Source organism: Etheostoma cragini, chromosome 8, assembly GCF_013103735.1.
Source record: "Etheostoma cragini isolate CJK2018 chromosome 8, CSU_Ecrag_1.0, whole genome shotgun sequence".
Classification (NCBI taxonomy): Eukaryota; Metazoa; Chordata; class Actinopteri; order Perciformes; family Percidae; genus Etheostoma; species Etheostoma cragini.
The window spans coordinates 29,722,987-29,748,060 of NC_048414.1; the positions used below are offsets into that span (position 1 = coordinate 29,722,987).

At 41.1% G+C, this 25,074-nt stretch overlaps 1 protein-coding gene across 4 annotated transcripts in view; it reads left to right on the top strand.

Moving 5' to 3' along the window:
* zfpm1 (zinc finger protein, FOG family member 1) overlaps positions 1–25,074 on the top strand; it is a 124,468-nt gene that overhangs the window by 82,122 nt on the left and 17,272 nt on the right. For all 4 annotated transcript variants that reach the window (XR_004657565.1, XM_034878660.1, XM_034878659.1 and 1 more), the window contains 5 exons: positions 6,270–6,403; positions 21,087–21,189; positions 23,137–23,379; positions 24,389–24,622; positions 24,794–25,036. Coding sequence is in view for 3 of the 4 variants with exons in the window: in XM_034878660.1 (XP_034734551.1) it covers positions 6,270–6,403; positions 21,087–21,189; positions 23,137–23,379; positions 24,389–24,622; positions 24,794–25,036 (957 nt within the window). In the remaining variant the exon portion in view is untranslated. The remainder of the gene's footprint in view (positions 1–6,269; positions 6,404–21,086; positions 21,190–23,136; positions 23,380–24,388; positions 24,623–24,793; positions 25,037–25,074) is intronic.

Sequence of the window (25,074 nt, forward strand, 5' to 3'; positions counted from 1 at the left end):
ACTAGCCTATCACAGAACGGAGACACAGTCAGTGGAGACTTTCATTGAATCCGATTACGGATATTGACTCGCATTACTTGTATGAAACTTGAACTCGGCAAAAGTGCTTTATCCGTACCGGATACTCGTTTCAGCCGAGTATTCGGCTCATCCCTAGTAATGACTGTCTCATTCTAGAATGATTGCATTTTGTAAGACCAATAACTATTGTTGACAAACAAAGTGATTGGAAATAAACATCTGAAGTGTCATCATAAGGAAGCTACTTAACAAGCCAAAGAAATTTCCTTGGGTGATGGTACTATTTGGGATTCTTTCCAAAGTTGCGAACTAAGTAAGTTTCCACCAAGTAAGCACTTATTAATAATATGACATATCAGTTAAGATAACAGCTCACCTGCAGGTTTAATAATTTTCTTCTAAGTGCCTATACCTGGAGATGTATCATCTGAGAACAACAATTAATCTACACGATTAAGTGTAAAATAACATTTTAGTTCCTCATATTATTTTAGTAGGGCTACATCTTAAGTAGACTTAAATCATTCTTTTTGTTGGTTAAAGTTAAATCTTTACTTGATGATGGCTTCACCTCATTATTACTTAAGCTTTTACTTTTATGTTTTTGACATTTTGTGTTTGTTCTTTGTTTCTGTTTTAATGTAATTTAAAAGTGTAACCCTATTTCTTAAATAAAGAAGGGAGGTATCTTTAAAACTAAAACTAAACTCATCATTAAGCCATGATGCGGTGTTACATTTACTGACCTATGCAGACTTATTTATGCATGTACAACAAAAACCTTCATCAAGGCATCCATGCATATTACTCCCTGTTCCTGCTTAAGGCATTTTTGCCTTCCTAGTTAAAACAACTCATCATTTATTAAAAACTGAGGACAAACATGGGAGTGTCCCGTCCTCCTCCTCCCATTGCAGATTAGTACCGCCTCATGCGTGAGGCAAGCGAGGCTGGTCGTCGTAGCAGGAAACTGCCATGACCTAACACGACACACACACACACACACACACAACGTCGAAGGTGTTTTTGATTCTCGGAGTGTTGCCACAGCCAGAAGGCATATTATGTTCCAATAATAAAACCTGGAGGCGGCAAAAAAACTAAACAACGCTGGATAAACTATTTACCGGTAAACACGGCAGGTTTGTTCAGGACCACCCACCCCTTTGTGTCACTAGCAAGGATGCAGTGATTAGTGACAATTCTCTCCAACCAATCAGAAGTCGGCAGATTTCACGTCATCTTTTGGTATCGCCTCAGCTCGCTTGGAACCTTGACTGAGGTAGTACAACAAAAAGTACGTGTTAGCAGGTACCAGGAACTTTTTTTTGTAATGGAAAACCCAAAAAGCGAGTAGAGTGGAGGTGAGTCGAGTAGATACCGTGCAGTGGAACGCCGTTACCGTTCCTCTTAATTTGTCTCCCACATTAACATCAGTGAAGTCTGCCAATAGATAGTTCAAATGTTTTAATCATTAACATGTTTAGGTTTTTAGTGTAATTTCCATTGACAGAACTCACTTATTAAACAACAGAACAGCTGGCAAAGTGGAGAAAACAACAGTAAAACAAATAAAATGGTACTGATCCAAACCAAAAACATCATCACATTGCTGTGGTCTCAGCTAACAGCTGTCTGCCACCTTCAGCTCTGTACTCTGTCATTGTCCCCTCCACTCCAACCTACACACACACACACACTCATTGGTTAATTGCGTTAGTCATTTCATTAATGTCGGACTGATTGTTTTATTGTGTTGGCTCGTCAAAGAGGCCTGGACGCCCCAGTGGCTGCTGAAGCGTCCGTATTGATAAGCCTTTGTGTGTATGTGTGTAGCTGGTGACAGGGTGTATGTTGGTGTGTACATTCTGGATGTGTGTTGGCACAGTGTTTGTTTGAGAGAAAGAGAGAAACTGTAGAGAGGATTAGGGTTGCAACTAATTATTATTTTCCTAGTTGTCTAATTGGTCGGTTATTTTTTAGACAACGATTAGTTGTTCTATAAAAAGTCAGAAAATCATGAAAAAAGTCGATCAATGTTTTCCAAAACCCACAATGACGTTTTTTAAATGTCTTGTTTTTTCAACAACTCAAAGATATTCAGTTTATTGTTGTAGAGGAGTGAAGAAACTAGAATATATATTACATTTAAGAAGCTGTAACCAGAGAATTGTTATTATTTTAAAAATGTATGTTTTGATTATTATATTAGCTGGTCATTAATTTAGTAGTTGAGAAGCTTTCAATTATTAGATACATTTTTGCAGCTCTAGAGTGAATACAGTGGAGCTAGTTGATATTGACAGAAAGCCAAACCAGCCTTGAGTTTTTAGTCTCACTACATACCCAGCACAGTGTGCAATGGGTAGTAGTAGTATCAAACACAGCAGTGAGGGTAGGACCAGCCAGTACAGACATATGGATATGGAGCGCTGGGTTAATATGCAGGTCTGTGGTGGGCTGGAAGGGTAATGAACAAGGATTAGGATTGTTGGCAACCTCGTGCTACCCCAGTGGACACAGCTAACCTGCTGGGATTAGCAAGCATCACTCATTAGTGGAGGTGCACTGCTAGCACTGCAGTGTTTTATTAAACCGACTCCTTGACAACTGGGTCTACAGTCATTAATAATGAGCCTATAATTAACTAGTTAAACTCTTTGCATTTACATTTTCTTGCATTTATTAATCAGATGATGACAATAATAACATAGACTATAACAATATTGTAGCTATATAGAAAAATATATCGTTTTAACATTCTCACTCAGGTAAATGGTGGAGTCCCACCACAACTATAAGGACTATATTGTTTGCATCACTTTTAAGAGTGATGTGATATATGTGAACAATCAAAATCCATCTGAATTTACAACATGACATGGCAGATGACACTGCAGAAAGATGTTGCATGTGTTCCACACAGGCGGGTCTGTGGCGTGGTGGGTCTTTTCCACTTGGTAGGGCTCCAATCCTTTTACTTAGCTCTTTGTATTTTAGGATTTTCCTTAGTACTTTGTGGGTGACTGGGTAGCTCAACTGGTGGAGCCTGCCTAATAACTAAGCTTAGTCCTTGTCACAGCGGCCCCAGGTTCAGCCCTTTGCTGTATGTCTCATTCCCCCTCTCAACCCCCACTTTGTCTAACCTGTCTTATGAAATAGAAAAAGCCAAACAAAAATGAATGTTCTTCATTAGTACTTCACAAAAACCACTGAGAGTGAATCTTGTGTTTTGGAAGTTTGTCATACTGTAGGTGATGTGTCAGTGTGGTGATTCTGGTGATCTGCACGTATCTGACACACACCCGCCTGCTCTTATCCCCCGGCTCTCTGGTGCTCTCTGCGCCGCTGTTGCCTGGAAAACGCAGTGTTGTCGGCGTTGTAAGACACCACTATACTCTAATCCTTGTAGAATTGATGTAGTTCCATTCATTTGTGGTGACAACGCTGGTGACAGGGGACTTGAGATCAGCTGTTGTGTTGATGTGACAGTGGCAGGCACCTGCCTTGATTTCTGCTGTTCATGATGTTGAATCCAAACTGTTTCTTCACAGTATTTCTCTGCTGATTTTGTGTCATGATGATCTTTTCAGCATGGCTCCATATTTCCCATTAGCGAAGTAAACAGTTCCCTAGTTTCCTGATGGATCAACAGGGCAAGCAATAGACCAGCATGACATTTTTACAAACACGATACAAACATTTTGTTTTATCTACATTTAAGACATGCACTTCAACTTTTGAAATATTTTGTTTCATAGCTTTTTAACTTTAATCCAGAGGTGAGCTTTTCTTGCAGAAGTGGAGTGTTTGGCCTTTCTATGTACACCTAGTGCGCCTCAACAGACACCAGTAACACATTTGGATATTTAGGTGGGCCTAAACCCTGCCAAAACAACAAATGAGCCATTAGATTCACCTAAAGGCATGCTTACATGAATGGATATGATGCAACAGGTCATGAAAGGAATATGATAATGCATGTTCAGCCTTACTATCTGACAAACTAATGCTTGTTTTGGTCTTGTTTATAAGTTAATATCTGTGTTGGCTCACTGAGGTCAAATCTTTGCACTGTTTCATAAGGAGGGTCCATTGAGCAGGTCAGGCTGATAAGAGTCCCATGCGATGAAGATTGGCCAATGGTACAGAGGCAGACAGGACATTGATGGAGTACTTAGATAAGGAGAGTCAGAGTGGCCAAACTGAGGACCTATGGGAAAAGAGATAGGATACTAGCTGGACAGATGCTGGTCCCTGCTGTAGCTAGCAGGTTCGACTGTCTGAGGAGTCATGTTTGGGTTGGTGCTTGACCTGGGACTGAAATCTGACACTGGCCCGACTTGAACCTGGAACATTTCTGTCCAAACCCCAACAGAATTTGACATCTATTATGTGTCAGGAGGCCAGGCCCCAACAGCCCAGCTATATCGTCTTTAATTTGGTGTTTTCTAACAAATAAATGAGACTAGGTTGTCTTTGATAATATTTCTGAAATGGAGCTCCACCCTAAAACTGAGTTGTTCAATAAAAAATTCAGCCCGACCTGACCCAAGCACAACAGGTCAGGTCAGCTCTTGCATCTGGCATCCCTGTTGCGCTCTCATGTGCACCGGGGCAAAGAATGAGAAAGTAGTGCTGGTTACAGTCTGACCTATATCATGACTGGTAAGCAATTGTGCCAGCAAGCACTTAGTAAAGCACATGTGATTGCTGTTTGACCCATGTGTCATTCATTGCATTGTGTCATTGCAACTAGGAGTTAAGGGAAACAAAACACATCCTGTGTGACTTTTTCACGACAATCTTTGGAACAGCAAAACAATATTTCCAACTGCTATTTGACTTTAAGGACTTTTTTTTATTGAATTAATGTCTACTTCTCACTGACTTTCGTCCCTCCTTCTTTCCTCGCTCAAACCACACTCCTTCCTGCCCCTTCCTCCTCCCCTCCACAACCCCAACCCCCCACCGGCTGTGGGAAAGCCATTTTATCAGCCTCTGTCCGTTGTTCTCTGGTGGGGATAGATACAGAGAAGATAGATGAGTGTTTTGACATGGAGAGTGTTAGACAAACACTCTTATCAGGCCCGCCACTTTAGACCGACCCCCCAAAACAGTCGCCTGAACTATGGACGAGATGAGGAGGGGAGGGGTGAGCGGCGGGAGGAGAGTAGGGCTTTTATATGCGTTTTGATCACAGAGAGAGGTGGACGGTCTAAACGAGAAACCTTCCCACTGCAACACATTTCTCACAACATTTCTTCTCAGATCTGCCAAGACTTCTACTGCACTCAGAGCTGTCTTAAGTTTCCAATAGATGTATCAGTGCTCCTGGCTAACTAGCTGGGGTGCAGCAGGCTCCGACCACAGCCGTCACTGCCATCCTTTTACAGTTATCAATTTGAGGAAGTACACAACAAATTTCCCCTGTTTGAACCGGCCATGACAGAAGTGCTCCGCTTGTATCAAACTCCCCCTGCTGTTGAGCTGTTGACTGTTTGGTTTGAACTGCTGCAAGGGTTCAGGTCAAGTTCAAGCAACATGCTTCTGCTATATATACTGTACATACATTAATTTATTATTCGTGTCATGTGTTCTCCACTAAATGCTATGGGTCATGTTTCAAACAATAGGCTTTATACAGATCAAAACCGATATTTTGATTCAATACACTAGTTTCTACAAAGTAGTAATTAGCATGTTTTATTGGTAAAAGTGATTTCAGACTGTACAGAAAATTGAATCCTCACAAATACTGATGCAAAGACTGTAATTAGAGCTGTTTGATCACGATCATTTTGGTCAGTATTGAAATCATGATTATTTACCATGTTAAGATATTACATCATAGTAGTTAAAAAAAAACAGTAAAACGGTTGAACAAATCAACAATGAAATTTTCCTTCACACTTTTCCTGTTGAACCTTTTTTTAATTGATTCAGAACACGAGACAAAATAACCTTTTTGTTCATTACACAACAACATGTGTGAAATAATCTTTTTTGTCGATGAGTCTTGTTTTTGGAGTCTTAATCGCGATTCTAATTTAGATTTATTCCACAGCCCTAACTATAATCTATGACATTTTTATTCATCATATTTGTCATTGATACCATTGCCTGGATGATATCCAGTTGTTTGATGATAAGGTCGATATTGCATTTCTGAATATTTGTCCAAACTACAGTCTGCTTATGTCAGCTTTTCTGATGTCAACCTCTCCTCTCTTCTCTCTTTCGTCTAGATGACCTGGAGTTAAGTGAAGAAGGCGGTGACAGCAGGGTGGTGGCTTGCAGGAACCTCCATCCAGACACAATGTGGGGCCCCTACCCAGGAATCCTCCAATCAGAAGGCAGCGCAGATGATCAAGAGACAGAGGTAAGAGCTCTGATGCGATCGCCGTGAGTCCTGTCATGGTTACTGATAACTGATATATTATAACCGTTTAAAATTCTTATGTTGTAGAGAAGGGACACATCATTCTTACTAACACTAACTGTACATCGTAAGCATCATAGAGTGTCCATCCAAACAAACAAAAGAAGGTTTGAATTCTGATCAAGACTGACAGACTGACTGACTATCTGACTGACTATCTAATTGACTAACTGAATGACTGACTAACTGACTATCTAACTGACTGACTGACTGACTTACTGACTATCTGACTGACTATCCAATTGACTAACTGACTGACTGACTGTCTTACTGACTGACTAACTAACAATCTACATCTAACTGACTGACTGACTGACTGTGTGTGTGTGCGTGCATTTGCTTGCATGCACTAGCATGCATGTGTGAAATCTTTGGGAACAGTGTGTGGGACCGGATGGAGCCCTATCAGAGGCTGAGTTTGTGCATCATGTGCAAGTCCATCTAATCATATGATACTGATGCTGGGAGAGGCTTCCTGGCATGTAACGCAAACTATGACACACACACACACACACACACACACACATACACACACTTATACACACAATCCTACCTATTTTTTGCAAGTGGTCTACCTTGCTATACCTGGCTTGCTTGTCACGTCTATAGTTGTTTTCATTTGTTTTGCTTCAAATGCCATGTGCTAAAATGTAGCTCAATACGTTTCAGTCCAGTTCAGCCTGATTTAGCTATTCCAGATCGGGGTTCAAACCAGTTCATATAGGGTTCACAAAAAAGTCCACCCGGTTCAAATAAAGCTGGATGGAGTTTATACACCACCCTCAACCCTTTCCTCATCATTACCCTCTCCTCTCCTCTCCTTTCCTCTCCTCTTCTCTCCTCTCCTCTCTTCTCCTCTTTACTTCTCTTCTCTCCTTTTCCCCTCCTCTCCTCCCAGCCCTCCCCAGACGTCCGCCTGTCTTTTATCTGCACATGGCGCCATCCTCCTGGACAACAAACCCCAGTGATTGATTCCTGCTTGATAGGCTCTCATTTCTAAGATTTTGTTTATTATCAGTGAGGTTCTGAGTGTACAGATAGATCTGTGTGTGTGTGTGTGTGTGTGTTTGTACGTGCGTGTGTGTGTGTGTGCGTGTGCGTGTGCACGAACATTCACTCTCTGAAGAGAGTGCACTCTCTCTGTCTCTTACACACACACACACACGCTCACCCATCACCTTTTGTTCTTCCCCTCCCTTCTGCTGCCCATACCGTCCTATTCCTCATCTGAACTGTAAAGTCAGTTTCTGTTCTTTTGAGGGCTTTGCATTCATATGGAAAGCATCTCATTCTTACTCTTAATACCCATTTTCTCTCTTCTTCCTCATTTTCTGCCCCCCTCCCCTCCGATCTGTGGATGGAAGAAGTGAGGAGACGGACCTTCGGTATCTGCTGGAGATAGTGGCCGTAATCTCACATTCCTCCTGTTTTTCTCCCCCAGTCACTCCACATCCTCCCCCTCCTCCATCCATCCCTCCATCCCTTCCTTCTTCCCTCCCTCATGGGTCAGCAGGGGTCATGGCTATCCTTCTCAGTGTGTTGGAGAGAAGAAATCTGCTCATCTCTTTCTAAAACCAGAGCCATCACACTGCAATCCTTAAATGGTTGTTCAAAGAGTTTTATTCTAAAAACAGTGAATGAGGATAAAGGATTAACTCACTTTTTTCTAATATGCAATGCCAAAAGGCATGCAATAAAAGAGTGTGTTCTTTAGCAAAAGAGACCTTCAGTTGCACAGTTAAATGTTTGTTTACACATTTAAATTCCCCAGTGTTACAGTTTAGTCTACTTTTCTAGCATTACATATGGTGGCTTGGAGTCCAGCGGTGTGGTTGTCTTCCAGAAGCTGTCAAAAACTGACTTGTTTATCCAGTTTGAAGCCTTTTTTTACTCAATTCAATTTTATTTATAAAGCACTAAATCACAAAAACAGTTATCTCATTGCACTTTTTATAAAAGAGCAGATCTAGACCGTACTCTGGGATGTTATTTACACAAACCCAACAATTCCCACCAAGAGAAAGCACTAAACCACAAAGGCAAGGAAAAACTTACTTTTTAAGAGGCAGAAACCTCGAGCAGAACCATGGCTCAGGGTCAGGGGGCATCTGCCTCGACCGGTTAGGGGTTAGAGAAAGATACAGAGATAGAGGAGACAGAGAGAGAGAGAGAGAGAGAGAGACAGAAGGACAGACAGAGAAGAGATGAGAGAGACATGGAGAATTGTAGCAGAGGGTGTCGAGCAGGAACATGGAGGCAGCAGGTGACTCCAACCACAGATCCAGACTCCACAGCTCCAGCGCCAGAAATACCTGCAGGAAGAGATAGGAGGAGAGAGGACAGGGGCGAGAGAGCACAAGACTCCAGGAAAGGGAAGAAGTTGAGTTAGTAACATGCATTAATGGGATGAGGTTGCATACAGATGGAGAGAAGGAGTAAGAGAGAGGTTCTCAGTGCATCATGTGAAGTCCCCCAGCAGTCTAGGCCTAAAGCAGCATAACTAAGGGCTGGTTCAGGACTTTTTGTCAAAGAGAGAGACCACAGGAGTGGAGCCTGATAGCTGTACGCTCTGGTCCCTGGACCCATACTGGAACCTGGTTCCATAGGAGAGGAGCCTGATAGCTGAACGATCTGGTCACTGGACCCAGACTGGAACCTGGTTCCACAGGAGAGGAGCCTGATAGCTGAACGCTCTGGTCCCTGGACCCAGACTGGAACCTGGTTCCACAGGAGAGGAGCCTGATAGCTGAACGCTTTGGCTCCCATTCTACTTTTAGAGACTCTAGAAACCACAAGAAATCTTGTTTTCTGGGAGCGCAGTGCTCTGGTGGGGTAAAAAGATACTATGGGCTTCTTACGATAAGATGGTGCCTGACCATGAAGAGCTTTATAGGTGAGAAGAAGGATTTTAAATTCTATTCTGGATTTTACAGGAAGACAATGCAGAGATGCTAAAACAGGTTCCTGTCAGAACACGTGCTGCAGCATTCTGGATCAGCTGAAGAGTCGTTTTGGACTTTTTTGAGCAGCCTGATAATAAAGAATTGCAGTAACCCAGCTTAGAAGTAACAAATGGATGGACTAGTTTTTTTGCATCATTTTTAGACAGGACACGATACACGATTATGTACTATTTTGGTCATTTGTAACAATATACTGTAAATTAACAGGATTGAGGGTTTTAGTCATTGGATGTCTGGATCTTAAGATATCAGGCAAACAAGCTGAGCCAACAAACATTAACAGTTTGTACGCTTGTAGCTCACCTGGTAGAGCGCTTCCGACATAGTGGTTTACTCTTCGTCCCAGCTGCGGGTTTGACTCTGATTGCTGCATGTCATTCCCCCTCTCTCTCTCCTTTCATGTCTTTAGCTGTCCCATCAAAATAAAGGCCTAAAATGCCCAAAAAATAAATCTTTAACAAAAACAGTGTATGAAACACGGATTTTTAACATGCCACTGTGTCAGGCAGTGTTTCATTTTCAGTTTAGTATTAAGGCATTGCACACTGAATGCTTTAAAAGAACTTACTTTTGTAACTTTTTCAGTGTAAACACATTACGTACTCAACATCTGATCAGAACTGTAATGAACTATGGACTTGGACAACCATGGGACATCCTGCTAGTCTAGAGAACGGACCAACTACTTTTTGATCTTGTTTTATTTTGACTTTTTGCAACATTTAGGCAATTTAAGTATTCCAGTTGTTTGTGTAAATTGTAAATGCACATACAAATGGATGGCTAGAAACCCACAATGTTGTGTGCATTGCCATGGACACATGCATCAGCAACTGTTATGCTTGCACGTCTGTTTGACCGACACAAGCATGCAGCTGTCTGCAGAGCCTGTCTCCATCGCATCCACCTGCAAGGCTGTCAGCTGTGTGTCTGTCTGGCATACATACTCTGCATAGTACGGCCCATTTTACCCACATGTGCCACATAGCTCTCCACTGTGAGCGCCATCTAGCCAGAGCCTTAAACTTAGCAGGAAAAAAGAGCTGAAAACATGAGTTAACTAAATATTAATTTGTTTTGTAAATGTTATTGTTTTTTATCCAAATCAGTATAAAATATACCTTAGATGTTGTCTTGGCTTGGCGTGTGTGCGTGTGTGTGTGTGTGTGTGTGTGTGCGCGTGTGCGTGTGATCATATGGGTGGGGGTTGAGTTTGTCAGTTCTGAGAAATCAGGGTGGGGCACAGAGAGGCAAATGAGATCCAGTCCTTGCTCTCCCTCAAACAGATCTTCTTCATTAGATTAGTGGCGTGTTAACTGGCCTGTGTCATATGGAAATCCTAACATTTGCATCTCTTGAGAAAGAGGCGTAAAACCATTTATCTATTTAAATATATTCTGGCTGATATGGCTGTTGGACTTTAGAACAGGGTATAATAATGTTTACTGATCAACTGATCAGCTGGCTGCTGATTCCTCACTGTTTTTGGTTGAGTGAACAACCAGGTCCTCCTCGGCGAGCCTCCCATGGCAACCCAGGAGCGAGCACACCAACTGCTATTCTGATACACGTAACAAATCTGATATTATATCTCCTCTCCTTCTGATTGGATCCTGCTTTAATTAACTGATAGTAGAAGTGCATGGGATTGGACTGAAGTTGCAGGATTGTTGGGAAATTTCAGCTCAGACAAAGTGAAATCAAAAAGAACGATGACGCTAAAGTCTAGCTACACCTTGAGTTTATTGCATCTGTTTCATAACCCAAAGGACAGACGTCCAAAGTGAAGTGTCCACACAGTGTACCACAGGAGGGACCCCTCTTAGAGCATTGGCTCTATTGTTCTCCTTCCTTCAGCAGCACCCAGCAGCTCACCCCACCCCAATCATGTATTTCGCGGAAAGGCAGCCTGAAGGCACGATCCTAGAAGTAGCAGAGTAGGGGAGTTCAAAGCGTTATCACGCGCCGAACGTCTTTTCATCATGTTTTAGAAACAAGCGTTCGCACTAATCCCCCAATAATCTCTCCAGGAGAACTGGGGCGATAAGGCGCGCCACCCACGGCTTTTCAAACACTTTTTGGGTAGTCTCTTCTCACTCTGTATCTCTCCTCCCCTCTACCTCCTCTACTCTCCACTTCCTCTTTCTCTCACCCCCCAGGAAGGACAAGTGAAGGTGATTGCTGTCTCTTTCTTATTCTCTCTGGAGCTGTTTTCTCTTTCTTTCTTTTTTTTTAGTTGAGTCTGAGCCGGTTTGTTTACATCCTGATTTTGATCTTTTTTTATCTGGACTCATCGACAGTGTTTCTCTGCCTCTTTGTTTCTCTCTCTCCTCCGCCCATCAAATTAGAATGTTAATTAAAATGGTGCTCCTTCAGAAGATGACAAATCAATGATTATGGCGAGTGTTGAGACACCTTCTGTGATGCCCCCCAGAATAAAGCAATACGTAAGGAAGGTTCTTAAAAAGGAAACAGAGCAGGAAGAGGAGTTTCAATCTTTAAGAATTGTTTGCTACACCTTATATAGCCTGTCCATGTGATTTTGAGTATTTATATATCATTTAGGCATGTATATAAAGTAATTGGTGATTTGGAGCAACCTAACCTCTCCCATCATATTAAACCACACTTATCTTTGTTGGCTCATGGGTTGTAGTAGGTAGAAGAGCAATGTTATGGGTCCAAAGTGTGTGTGTTTGAATTTCATTTGGCAAAAGCTTTGTTTACATTGCTCAAATTGCATGCTTGTATATTAATTGATTTGTTTTTCGTCCTTCACCTTCTGTTTTAGTAAGACAGGTGAAGGATGCGTGGGTGGAGGCGGCAATGGCAGAGCCAAGGGTTAGCAAGTGGTGGCCATGGCCGTGTCCTATTGGCCGCCACACACTGCACCGCCCTTTTGGGTTTTCTTGCACTTCTGTTTAAATGCAGACATTTTAAACAGATTTTTTGCATGTGCATAACCCAATATAATCATAACTGTCTAAAGGCAGACTAAAAAGATGGCCATCTTAGAGACTGGCAAGACTTGATAATGGTTCTGATATGAAGATAATGGTGTACGCTTTCAGACTATCTTTCCGGCTGTTGTATAATTTGTTTATACCACACATAACAGAAGTTAAAAAAGTCTGAAAAAAGCAACTTCAATGTCAGTTGTAACATACTGATAACACCAGAAGCCACACCGGTATGCACACATTCTTTAACCATCATGTTACAGAAGGTATAATCTATATCCTTGACATTCCATTTCCCGGATTGCTCCATTGCCACCGGAATTTCCTTTTTCTTAGCCAGATGTCCGTCACTTTCCTCTGTCTCTGTGCTGGTGTTCTAACCTGCGGCTGATCTCTGAGAACTATGGTTACCTGGTCCTCAGATCTCTGCAGGGTAAATCCAGACAGCTAGCTAGACTATCTGTCCAATCTGAGGACTATGGTTACCTGGTCCTCAGATCTCTGCAGGGTAAATCCAAACAGCTAGCTAGACTATCTGTCCAATCTGAGTTTTCTGTTGACGACTCTGAACGTACACATGTTCCACCAAAACAACTTCCTTCCTGAGACTATTTTGCAGAGGCGTCGTGGCTGGCGCCACCCATGACGGTTGTTATTGGTTAAAAGAAATGCCAATAAATTAGAGCAGGTTGTTCTCCCTTAGCTAAAGTTGCGGTTACTGCACTCTCACTGGGACTTTAAACATGGTCTCTTTCATCAGAATATTTAAACGCACATTACACCTTGATTGATGGATGTATTGCCCCAAAATGTTGACCTAGTGCATCATGGCCTTAAGGAGAGCCAGCTTTTATCTGTGGTGATTGAATCAATGTGCTCCACATAGGCTACCTGTCGTATGACTTGCCCACAGTAGCCGTCTTTCTCTCAGTCTGTCAACCTGGCCCTGACAGAAGAGCCTATCACCCTGGGGAAGGGAAAGCGGAGGGATGATTGCAGAGAGGAGAGAAATAACAGCCAAATAAGATAAAATACTGATAGACAGAAATGCAGCCAGCAGGGCCAGGGAGGAAGAGGAACAAAAGAGACCCAAAGAGAAAGGTGGGAAAGGTCCATCAACTAAAACAAAACATGCGAGACAAAAGCAAATATGAGAGAAAAAGAGAAATAAAAGAGAGGTGAGGCAAGCATGGAAGAGGAGGGTTAAATGAGACCGAGGGAGGATCATTCAGTGGCAATGACTGGCTGGTATCTGCATCTCCCTGTCATCTGCACCGGCTTCTGCAGGGTGGAGGAGGAAGGAAAAAGGAGGAGGAGGTGTAAGAGAGGAGAGGAAAAACCTCTATCCTCTCTATCTCTGAGCCTCATCTCCGGCGGTTCAGGAGCCTGCTCTCGAAGAGTGCCTCATTTTCAAATCTCTTATCTCGGGCCCCGTTTTAAGTATCGCAGTTTTATATTTTTACATGTCATTTGCATGCAGCTCATCAAACCTGGCTCTCTATTTTTTCTCAGTTTTTTACCCTGCTTCTTGGAGGTGTTGAGCCTTGGCCATGTACTGTATTGATGATATTTGTATCTCAGGAGAGGAATATAAAGTCTAAAAAAAAAAGTATATTGTGTTTCTGTTGAATGTTAGAAAAATGATTTTTGTGAGTGCAACAGCGGTTGTGTGTGTGTGTGTGTGTGTGTGTGTGTGTGTGTGTGTGTGATCATATGGGTTTGTATGAGAGAGGCGGATGAGAGTAGGTTTCTGATTTTAATCTGCCTTCCTTTTCTTCATTGTATTTTTTGGAGGATTCACACAGTGACCTCTTTGTTTGGGACAGTGAGTACAACCCTTCAACCTCCTGGATCGGGAAAGAAACCATTTCCTGTAGTCGAGAGATAGAACGAGAGACAGAGAGAGAAAATAGGGAAAGATAGGATGAGAGAAGGAGGGGCAGGCGGACGGCAGGCAGACAGAAGGGCAGGAATGAGAGTTGGGGAGAGGAGGAGATTCAAAGGTTAAGAAAGGAAGAGGTGTATAAAAAGAAGGAGGCAGTGCAAGAGGGACAGTGAAAGAGGAGAAGAGAGGAAGAGGGGGAATTGGATGATTGAATGAATGATTTTTGTGGAAGGAGGGAATGAATGAATGAAGGATGGATGAAAAGGTCAGGAGAGGAGCAGGGTGCCTTATTAAATTCCCAGCTAGAGCAGCACAAAACATTTGAAACGCTGTCAGCAGGAGTAAAAATGCCCCTATTTGGAATGTGTCATGAATTGTAAAATCTCCAGGCTTTGGTTTTGTTATTCACTGGCTGTACAAATATTACTTACCACAGTTCTCTAGGAGAGGACGCCTCTTGGAAGGGTTTGACAGTGCGTGCGTGACATGGATGTATCAAACCCTATGAGCTGCTACAGGTTTTCCTATATTGGCCCAGACAGTTGTAATTAGGTCGCACCAGTGATGAGGAGGGATTTTCTTTTATTGATTAATTATTTATTTATTTTTTGGGATGAACCATTTTTTAAGGTATGGAGAAAGGTATATTTTTGGTCCCAGGATAAATTTGTAATATACTTAACTCCGGGTATCTGCTGATAAAGATCACTGATCCATTTAAATCTGTATATGTGGAGCTCATTCCAATCATTTGTATATACTGTAAGGTGACATAACGTTAAATTGTTTTAAAAAAGACAGCCCAACATGATTGGTGAATTGAATGGCATTGAAAAGTAACTACAATAGACAAAGGAACTGTATTTAGGGTGGACATAATACTATTTATCCTAGTATCCTTGCACTATGCTCCGTATTTAAATCATTTTTATTGAACTCTTTGTTCACTCATGCATATATATTATTTCTGTTTAGAGTATGTATATATTGTGTGTATATATTAGTGTGTATATTTTTGTTTTGGTTGTTTTGTATGTGTAAGCACAGTGTGAGCAACGATGCTCTAAAGGAAAATTCCTCGTATGTGTCCTCATAGCTGGCGAATAAAGCTGATTCTGATTCTGATTCTGGATTGGTCATGTGGTCATCCCCGTCCAGCAAAGGCACCAAAAATAAGAACATGTGCTTTTAAAATGCTTTTAAAACATGAGGCTCTCAATGTTTTAATATCGCTTATCAGTTTTTTTAAGCTTCCCATAAACAGTGTAGTATTGTTAAATTCTATAGGCCAATCATGTTTTCAGTCCAACTGTTTTCCTTTAAATATATGTAGCATACACTAACATGGACTATTGACTAGTCCATGTCCTGTTGACTATTGGCTATGTTTTACATTTAATGACCATAACACTGTCCTGTTCAGACTGTTACAAACCATATTAGACAATGTGAAACCGTATACACCATTGAGATGTGCTAGATGTATCAGTAATGATTTGCATATACAAACACACTTATTCCCCAGTGGTAGCAGTAAAACTTTGTCCGTTGACAGCTGTAAAGAGAAACCTTAATCTGCTCATCTGCAGGGTAGGGTGGTGGTGGGGAGGGGGTGTCCTGCATTTCCTCCTTTAATTGAAATGCATGTATAGCACCTTGTGATGTGAGATGGGGTAAGACATTGGGGTTAGTTCAGGGAAAGTTCTATGCTTCCTGTGCATGTCCATCCCCTCCAACATCCTTATTCTCATCATGGTCCCTTACCCCTGATTGGCTTCAGAGAGAGAAAGAGAGAGAGAGAGAGAGGGGGAGGGAGAGGGGAAGTGTGGTGCCATTCTGATACTGAACAGGGGAATGGAGGGAGAAAATGAAGAAATGAAATCCGCCTGGCATCATTTGCATTCAAGTTTTATCGGTGTTGAGGAGGGCGTTTTTGGGCCTGATAAGAAGAGGGTGTCGCAGGCTGCGCTGGAGGTGGAGGAGGGTTGGTGGAGAGGTGTGTGTGTGTGTGTGTTTCATGTGAACTGACTTTGTCAAAAGAAGGTGGCTCTGGAGTTCAGTTGGTGTCTGTTTGCACTAACACACAAATGTGAATGTTACAGCATCTATAGCGAGTACAGGGCATTGGGGCTGGGAATGGTGGGGGTGTGGGAGCGGGGGGTTAATATCAGACCAAATAATTAGATTCACTATCGTCTTGGCGGCAGCAGTGCGGGGATCAGGCAGATTAAAGCCAGGCTCGGGGCTGGTTAATATTCATGAGGGGACCGGGGTCCGGGCAAGGGGCTTAGACTGCAGCTCAAAGACTCTCCTCCGGCTGATGAGGCTTAAGGCCGCGCTCTCAACCAAGATGTACTTCTGCTGGGGAGGCCTGACATTCCACTGATAGATGAAGGGCTGAGCAGATAGTTAGGGTGAGACAAGAGGAAAATAGGCTGACAAGGTATCTTGAGGTCGTGGATCTATAGATCTTTTTTTTGAACATGTTGGGTTTTTTCGTTGCGGGGAACCTGACATTTCTGGTCAGTAATCCTGGTCCTTGTTTCTTTTCTTTTTTCCTTTTTTGTTTTCATCCTCTCCAAACTGCTTCTACTTACTATATACAGTCCTGACACCTGTAGTCTCCCAGGAGCGTTCATCTTCTTTTTAGACTCTTTGTAAAGAGAAAACACATGTACTATGAAGACCTTTCCATATCTTGGTATCGTGGGGAAATTAATCAAAACTGTTGCAATACGATACCTGACTTTCTATTCCAATATCAAAACAACCTTTCTAAGTTTCCCCTAAGTTTGGAGAATACAAACATTCTGTTGTTTTACCAAACCCATCCATTCCTCTAAATGATTAAATATACTGCATTCTAAATCTAGACATATCTGATCAGATAATAAGGTAAGCCTACATTCTGACTAGACATTCTGTCAACTTTTATATAAGTAAGTATATATATTTTATATTTTATATAAATAAATAATTTATATCCGCGTAAGGGAGTGGAAGCCATGGACTTTTAATAAAAGTGGTAATAATTATCAAATAAGGAAATTTAAGAGTGTATCACAGTGAGTAATTTCTTAATATTTTTTGAAGAACAAGTGTGTGTGTTTTCCACTGGTGTGCTACTGAGCTCTCCCCATTGCCCTATCATGGCGAATTCCAAAGCCGTGGCCATGATGAATTAGTCTGAAACAAATTAGCAGTACTTACAGCTGAGACGGCTCCAGCATTGGGTTACAAATTAAAACAAAAGAATCAGTATCTCCACATCAGCGCTAGTTCCCCATGAAATCCAATACGCTCTGCCTCAATCTTCAACTTACAACAGACAGAGAGGCTTCCTTCCTTCTGTCCTTCCCTTCTCTCTTCTCACTGGCTTCCGTAGCACGCCTAGACAAACTCCATCTTCTGCAGGTATTTCCAAATGTAACTCTGGCTGTGTAGTATGATCCGTCTGTTCATGCATTCACTAATGATTAAAGGTGAAATGATTTTTCACCTTATGGAGCAGCAGGAAGCTGATTAAGAATATAACATATTGTCTTTTTTTTCAATATTATGTTTTTGGCCTCAATTATGTGTTTTTCTATTTGGAATTTAGCAGAATATTTAAAAGACTATTATCTTATTTCACTGGATGAAGTTGTACTGTTTGAGGACTACAGCAATGGTTTTGCATGTTTGAGCCCACTCTTTCCTAACCGTTTTAACTCTGACCCTTTTTATTGCCTTGAAACGTAAACTCTTGTGAACATGAAATTTGAACTCGTCATATCTTTCGAGCAATGTTCCCTATTTAAAATAGTTTAATTTTAATGTTTTTAGAGTCCCGATGAGGTAAAACACTTCAGTGTTCAATCTCTTTTTGAACATTTGAGGAAAGAATAATTCAGTAATAATTAATACATTTATGTTGGGCAGTGATTTTTTTGGGGTGCTCTCAAAGCCCATACTGGCCATAAAAGTCCTAAGTACTAAGTATTGGTATCAACATATACTTATAGTACCAAAAGGATTCACTATGCAGAATTGCCCTTTTCATAATTACATGAATGTATATTAAATCATTAGATTATAATTATTCCTGCATTAATGTGTTCATCACTTAACTTTAGTAATTAACTAATGCTGCGGCTGGTAAAGGTGAAGCTAATTCTAAGTACTTTATACACTGCTGGGCAACTAATACTAATCAATACTAATATATTATAATGTTATAATGTAATTATAAGTTCTTTTTCGGGGGCATTTGTCCTTAATAGACAGGACAGTAAAGCGGGGGAGAGAGGGGGAAGACATGCAGCAAATGGCTCCAAGTCGGACTCTAACCCTTAGCTGCTACGTCAAAGACTGAGCCTCTGCATATGGGCGCCCGCTCAACCAGATAAGCTACTCAGGCGCCCAGTTGAGTTATATTTTGTATTAATAATAAGAATCTGCAAAGTAACTAAAGTTGTAAATATAGTGAAGAAAAAATATTTAGTTCCAAAGTGTAGTAGACTAGAAGCATGAAGTAGCAAAAAACAAAATAAAAATACTTAAATACAGTAACTGAGTAAATGTAGTTACTTCCCACCACGCCACATTGGTAACCACTGTTTTATCCCATTTATTACAAATCACAATCACCTTAAATCACATCTAATCTTTTTTTTTTCAAACCATACGTGTGCTTTGATTGTGTGTATTTTTCTGTCGTTGTAGGCTGCCATTGGGTGCCGTTCAAGTCAGAATTAAAAAATCTATAATGCAGAGTCTACTAATATATTTTCATATCATATAGAAGTGAATGGAAAACCAATGGCTGCCCTGAACCACTGCTACAATCATATACATTTAGAAATGTAACCTGGCACTGTAAGTTCTAATGAACTACTGCAGTCACTGACAAAGTACTGATTAGCTCTATGAAATTTTCATTGGTCATGTCAATACTTGAATATTTATTGTATTAAATAGTATTGGTATTACAGCTAACTATGGAGTGTGACAGAAGAAACACTTAACAAACAGGATTCACCATCATGTCACCTTGGACACTTAAAGCCTTACCTGTTCACGGAGTGCGGTGCAAGCACTCTCAGGTCCAGTGCTAAGGGAAGGCTGCCACCTGGCGGAGAGTGAGCAGTACTACACCACAACACGGCGCTGCCCCTCACACACTGGGTTTGATAGAAAAGATATTGTGTAAGATATAGTGTGAAGTGTTTTATTCCCTTTTTAATTAGTTCTATTTTATATAGGATAGGAATGGAAAGACAACAGAATAGTTGGGCCATGCCATACATGAATAGAGAAATGCTTCCTTGTTCACCTTTATCTCCGCAGTTAGACGTTGGAACAACAGAGCATACAGTACAGTACTTGTGCATGTACCACTTTGATGGTCATTTGTTAAAAGCTGTTAATCTTTTTTTACTTACTAGTATTTACCCAACTTTGTGGCATAGTGTGGTACTGTATAAGTATGCACGCATGCATGTGTGTGTCATGGAGTCATGTGATAAGCCTGTGTCCCGGGAGTCATAGGGAATGCTCCCGGAGCCTCATATGAACAAAGCCAAGATTGTACTCAGGACACACAGGTGTGTGTATATCTGTGTGTCTGTGTGTTTTACATGTCCCCCTCCCTGTCTCTCTCCCTCATACCTCCACACATACAGAGACTGGATGTTGACCCTCCACTCTTTGTCCAGTGTATTCACTGTAGATCTAATTATGGCAGCCGTCTGAATAGCAGCCTGTCGACCTCACCAGATCTTCTTTCTCTTCCTTTTCTTCTCTCACTCTCTCCCAGGGTCTCTCTTCCTCTTTTATTTCTTTTCTCTCTGTTTTCCTTTCATTTTCTGAGCGGCTTTGTTCAGCCCATGCTCCCCTCATTTCCTCATTTCCTTCTTGGGTTGTAATCATCCTCTGCCCGCTGGCATTCTTTTTGTAAATGGGTGTTTACCACTGGCCACACACTGGACAGTACCGTGTGCCTCTGTATTCCCGTTTGACAGTAATTAATGCTTGATTTTTTGTGATTATCTCATGGTCTGCAAACTATACAGAGGCACAGTTAAGGGAGATAATGGACACTTGAAAGTGACAATGGCATGTACTTTAAGAGTCTCTCTCTTATTTCATTTGACTTGTTTCCTTTTGAAATTATGTTAAGGGAGACATGAGAGAAAAATCAATTGACACGTTATACTGTTCAACCTGGCAGATGGTAGCACTACACTGAATGTTCTGTACTGCTAGTACTATGAAATGTTCCATGGATAGGAACATGTAATCTACAGTAAGTACCATTAGGTTATACTATCTTTTTTCCACTGTGGTCATTTTCCAAGAGAATGTTTCAAAATGCAGATGCAATGCAAGGCACAATATCATGTGTTAATAGCTCATTTGTTTAAATTTAGACAGGGGTGGATTTAGGGGTGGTTTTAGTTAATATCAAGAAATAGTGAAAAAATACTATCACAGTTTCCCAGAGGTCAAGGTGGCATCTTTAAATAGTTTTTGTCAGCTAATTGTTTCAACACTAATAGTCACAAACCAAGACCTCGTTGCTACAATGCTCGTTTATTTGACATAATCATGTAAAATCATGTCAACTAACAACTCATAGACAAAAAAATGAAAATGATTGTTGTTAAATTGAGAAGTAAACCTTTAAATCTCCCTACGCAGTTTCTTACACACATTTGTTAGTGGGTACAGCCTCTGCTTCATTACATAGTGTATACGTCAGCAGGGATTGTGATAAGTCTGACCAAAGAAAAGGTTATGTTCATTTCTCATCTGCTTTCTGTGTTTGTGTGTAGACGTCTAGGTTGACTCTGATGTGCGAAGATCTGGACTGCTGGATCGGTCTGCTCCCTCTGACCTCGGACGTCTCAGCTGCCAACTGTACCATATACAGCAAAGGCGAGTTTTTTTATGTGACTGCGGAGAATGCCTCAAGCACCATGGCCAACTGCATTTGGGTCTTTGTGATGTTTAATCTAGGGATGTGAATCTTTACTGGTCTCACCATTCAATTTGATTGTCTTGTCAACGATTAAAATCGTAAAAAAATCAAAAGGCATCACAATGCATTACCTCCTCAATATTATTATGTATTGCGCCACATGGTTTTCATCAACAAATTCAAGTAGTTTACTTTGTCTCCACATATGTAGCATTTATAAGCAGTAAATACACATTTAATTAAATAGTTTATAGCACACTACAAAGCATCTGTATTCAGAAATAAATATCAACAACGATAGGCACCCAGAATTGGAGGCTGGTGATTATGAATGATAATATATTAAAACATATTAGAAGTTGACAAATTTACTTTTACATTAATAAACACCTAAATGTTCTTATATCTGCTTACAACTACATTGTAGTATGTTATAAAAATGAATTAACTGTTTAATTACTGATTATAAATGCAAAATATGGGGGTTAATGTTAAATGTTACCAGCTGTCCTGCTAGTGCTACCCTCATTCCCAACCAGGTACCATCTTTTGAATAGTCCTTTTTCAGGCCTGATTAATCCCCAAGGATAGCTTCATTCCATTCAGGTGCGTCACTTCCAGGGCTTTGCTCATGTGGACTAACTTGGACACTGGAATGTGATAAAGTCATCTTCAATATTAGTTCCATATTTGCGTTTCCTGCTACTACAGTTCAAAATGTCTCCACTCTCTCTGCAACCCCCACCCCAAAAAGAATCAGTCTTTTTTTTTTTTTTACAATATGTATTGGTTTTGTATTTGTGTGTTTATTTGGTTTTATTTTACACAAGAACAATAATAATGACACCAAACAAAGATATAGACAATGCTAACAAGCAAAAACAAAACAAAAACAAAATAAAGCTCATGTCAACAGAGATTTATTGGTGGCTGAGTGGGGAAAGTTAAAGAGCAGCGCTTTTCCCTTCCTCATTACCACCACTGAGGTGCCCTTGAGCAAGGCCCTTATCCTCCAACAGCTCCAGTGGAGCTGCTCAGTGGCAGCAGGTCAGACTGGGGTTTACTGGGCAGCTTCAGGTATCAATGTGGGCCCGTGGGAATGGGATCAGGGCGTTCCTGCAGAGAGAGGCTGCCTCTTAGTGAAACTTCCCTGAATAAAAAAAGGTTAAATAAAAAAAATATTAAGTTACATCACAGGTCACAAGAGCCTAAGTTCAGGGTATTCCTTGCGTAATTATCAAAGAATTGTCAGGTCCTAGGCTGCCAGACCTTGTAAAACAAACCTGGTCCGCTTTGTGATGTTTTATATTTGTTAAATCTTCAAGAGGAATCAATTTCAATATAACCTTAAACCAACCCTTAAGAGCTCCACTGTAATTATACATTTATTTACAGCAAAACTAAGAATGTTATATAACCTGTTGCCACTTGTAGTAGGTATATGTGTACTTGGAAGGCCAAAAAATCAGTGTTAATGGATCCATTTCTAAATCCTTTCCAAATAATCTTTATTATTCCTCTAATATGTCAGACCAATATTTCTGTAATGTATGTCAAGACCATCAGCAGTGACGTATGGTACCTATTTCTGTTTTACATTTAAGACACAGAGGAGAAAGTGGTGGATTGAAAGAATGCCTGTTATTAGGAGATCTATACACCCTGTGGATTCATTTTAACTGGACTACTTTTGTCCAAGTATGGATGGAAATCTTTTTAGCGTAACTGCGAATACCCTCCCATGTCTTCTCAAAAATAGTCACTGATAATTCCTTCTCCCATACTCCTTTAATCCTATTTGTATTGGTCATATGAAAACAAAAATTGAGCTGTTACCATAGCTTACCACACTAGGGATGTGCCTTGTCTGTTTCCAAATGTGACCCAAGCTTGTGTGTTTTCAGGTGAGGAGTTGTTCTGTAAAGTGACCAGAGAACTTGGGGCTGGTGACAGGCTCCTGGCTTCCCTGTTACCTCCTCCAGGATCCTCCTCCTCCCCCCATCTCTCTCCTCCACTCAGCTTTGTCACCCAGAAACAAGCTGTGGTGAAGGAGGAGTTACTGTACCCGCCGGCACTGCGCTCAGAAATCCAGCTCCTCCCACAGCAAGCTGGCATGGCCGCCATCTTGGCTACTGCTGTGGTCAATAGTGAGTTTTTCTTTTAAATCTTGAACATACAGTATATATTATTTATCTGTTAGCAGTATAGCTGCTTTTTTGTTTATATAATAGGGGCTAGAAGAATAAAAAGACATACAGACACACATTACACACAGGCCCTGGAATTTTATTTTTGATTTGGCTGTATTTTGTGGTATGAAAAAATCCTAGAAACACAAGTAACATAGTATAAATGCGAAGCTCAAGATAATTCCTTAGGAATATGTATTTGCAATGTACAAGACATATGGGATATGGCCCACTAAGTATTACATCAAAAACAGTATCTCCTTTTAATCGTTTATACTACACAAATTTCTTCTTGTCAGCCTTTACATCTTCTATTCAAGCATTGTTATACTGATCACTGCATAATAAGCTGCAACCATCTACTGTTATTTAGCATTTGTCAGTTGCAATGATGTCTTTGGCCACAAGATGGTATTGCAGTTCTTTAACTCTCCTGTTAGAGCCACTCAATCAATTTTCCCTTGGGCCCTGTGCTCTGCTGATGTCTGTAGGTGATAACTAAACACACACATGGTGTGGCCATTGGTAATCATGCTAGATCCTTACTCATTCCTAGATCTGGTATCTGGTAACACTGCAGCAAATAATTGTAATGTTATTAAAGATAACCCAGATGATAAGATATGAAAATTAGCTTCCTGTTGCCTTGGATACTCATAGCAATTTAGTGTGTGTGGGTGTGCTTGTGTTTCTATTTTTCTGTTAGAGTTGTAGATTGATTTCTGAAATGTTGTTCATGTGATACACGCACATGCCTTATGTATATTAACGTCTTCAGAATACGGGTATAGGTAAATACTAGTAGATTAAAATTAGAACAAAAATGCTATATACTTGAAGTTGAACATCTAAACCAAAACATGTCTGTATTTGATCAGTGGTGCTTTTCATCAAGTTGCTCAAACCATGCATTTTTGGGTTTCTGTTCAGTCAACTAACTCTAAAAGTGATTTCTGCTGTCTTTCAGAGGACATTTTCCCATGCAAGGACTGTGGAATCTGGTACCGAAGTGAGAGGAACCTGCAGGCGCACCTTATGTACTACTGCGCTAGCCGTCAGAAGCAGCCAGCCGCAGCCTCGTCTCCACCACAAGACAAGCCCAAGGAGTCTTATCCCAATGAACGCATCTGCCCCTTTCCACAGTGCAACAAGAGCTGCCCTAGTGCCAGCTCACTAGAGATCCACATGCGCACCCACAGTGGTGAGAGCAAGACTAACTGTATATTTATGCCAAATAGACATAGGATCAAAACATTGAGACCTACCTTGTTACTTGACTACTGTGCCTTCATCAGCCAGTTCATTTGAATGTCTGGTAGATGAGCTCACTCTTTGACCCTCTAACTTATTGTCCCTCTTGGTCCTTCCACAGGTGAACGTCCATTTGTCTGTCTCATCTGTCTGTCAGCCTTTACTACAAAAGCAAACTGTGAGCGCCACCTTAAGGTCCACACGGACACTCTAAACGGGGTGTGTCATGGCTGCGGCTTTGTCTCCACCACAAGGGACATCCTCTACAGCCATCTGGTCACCAGCCACATGGTTTGCCAGCCTGGATCTCACAGTGAGGTCTACTCCCCTGGGCCAGGACTTCCAAAGCTGCCCCTTTCAACTGGTAACATATATCATTATGTCAGCTGATTTTCAAGATTA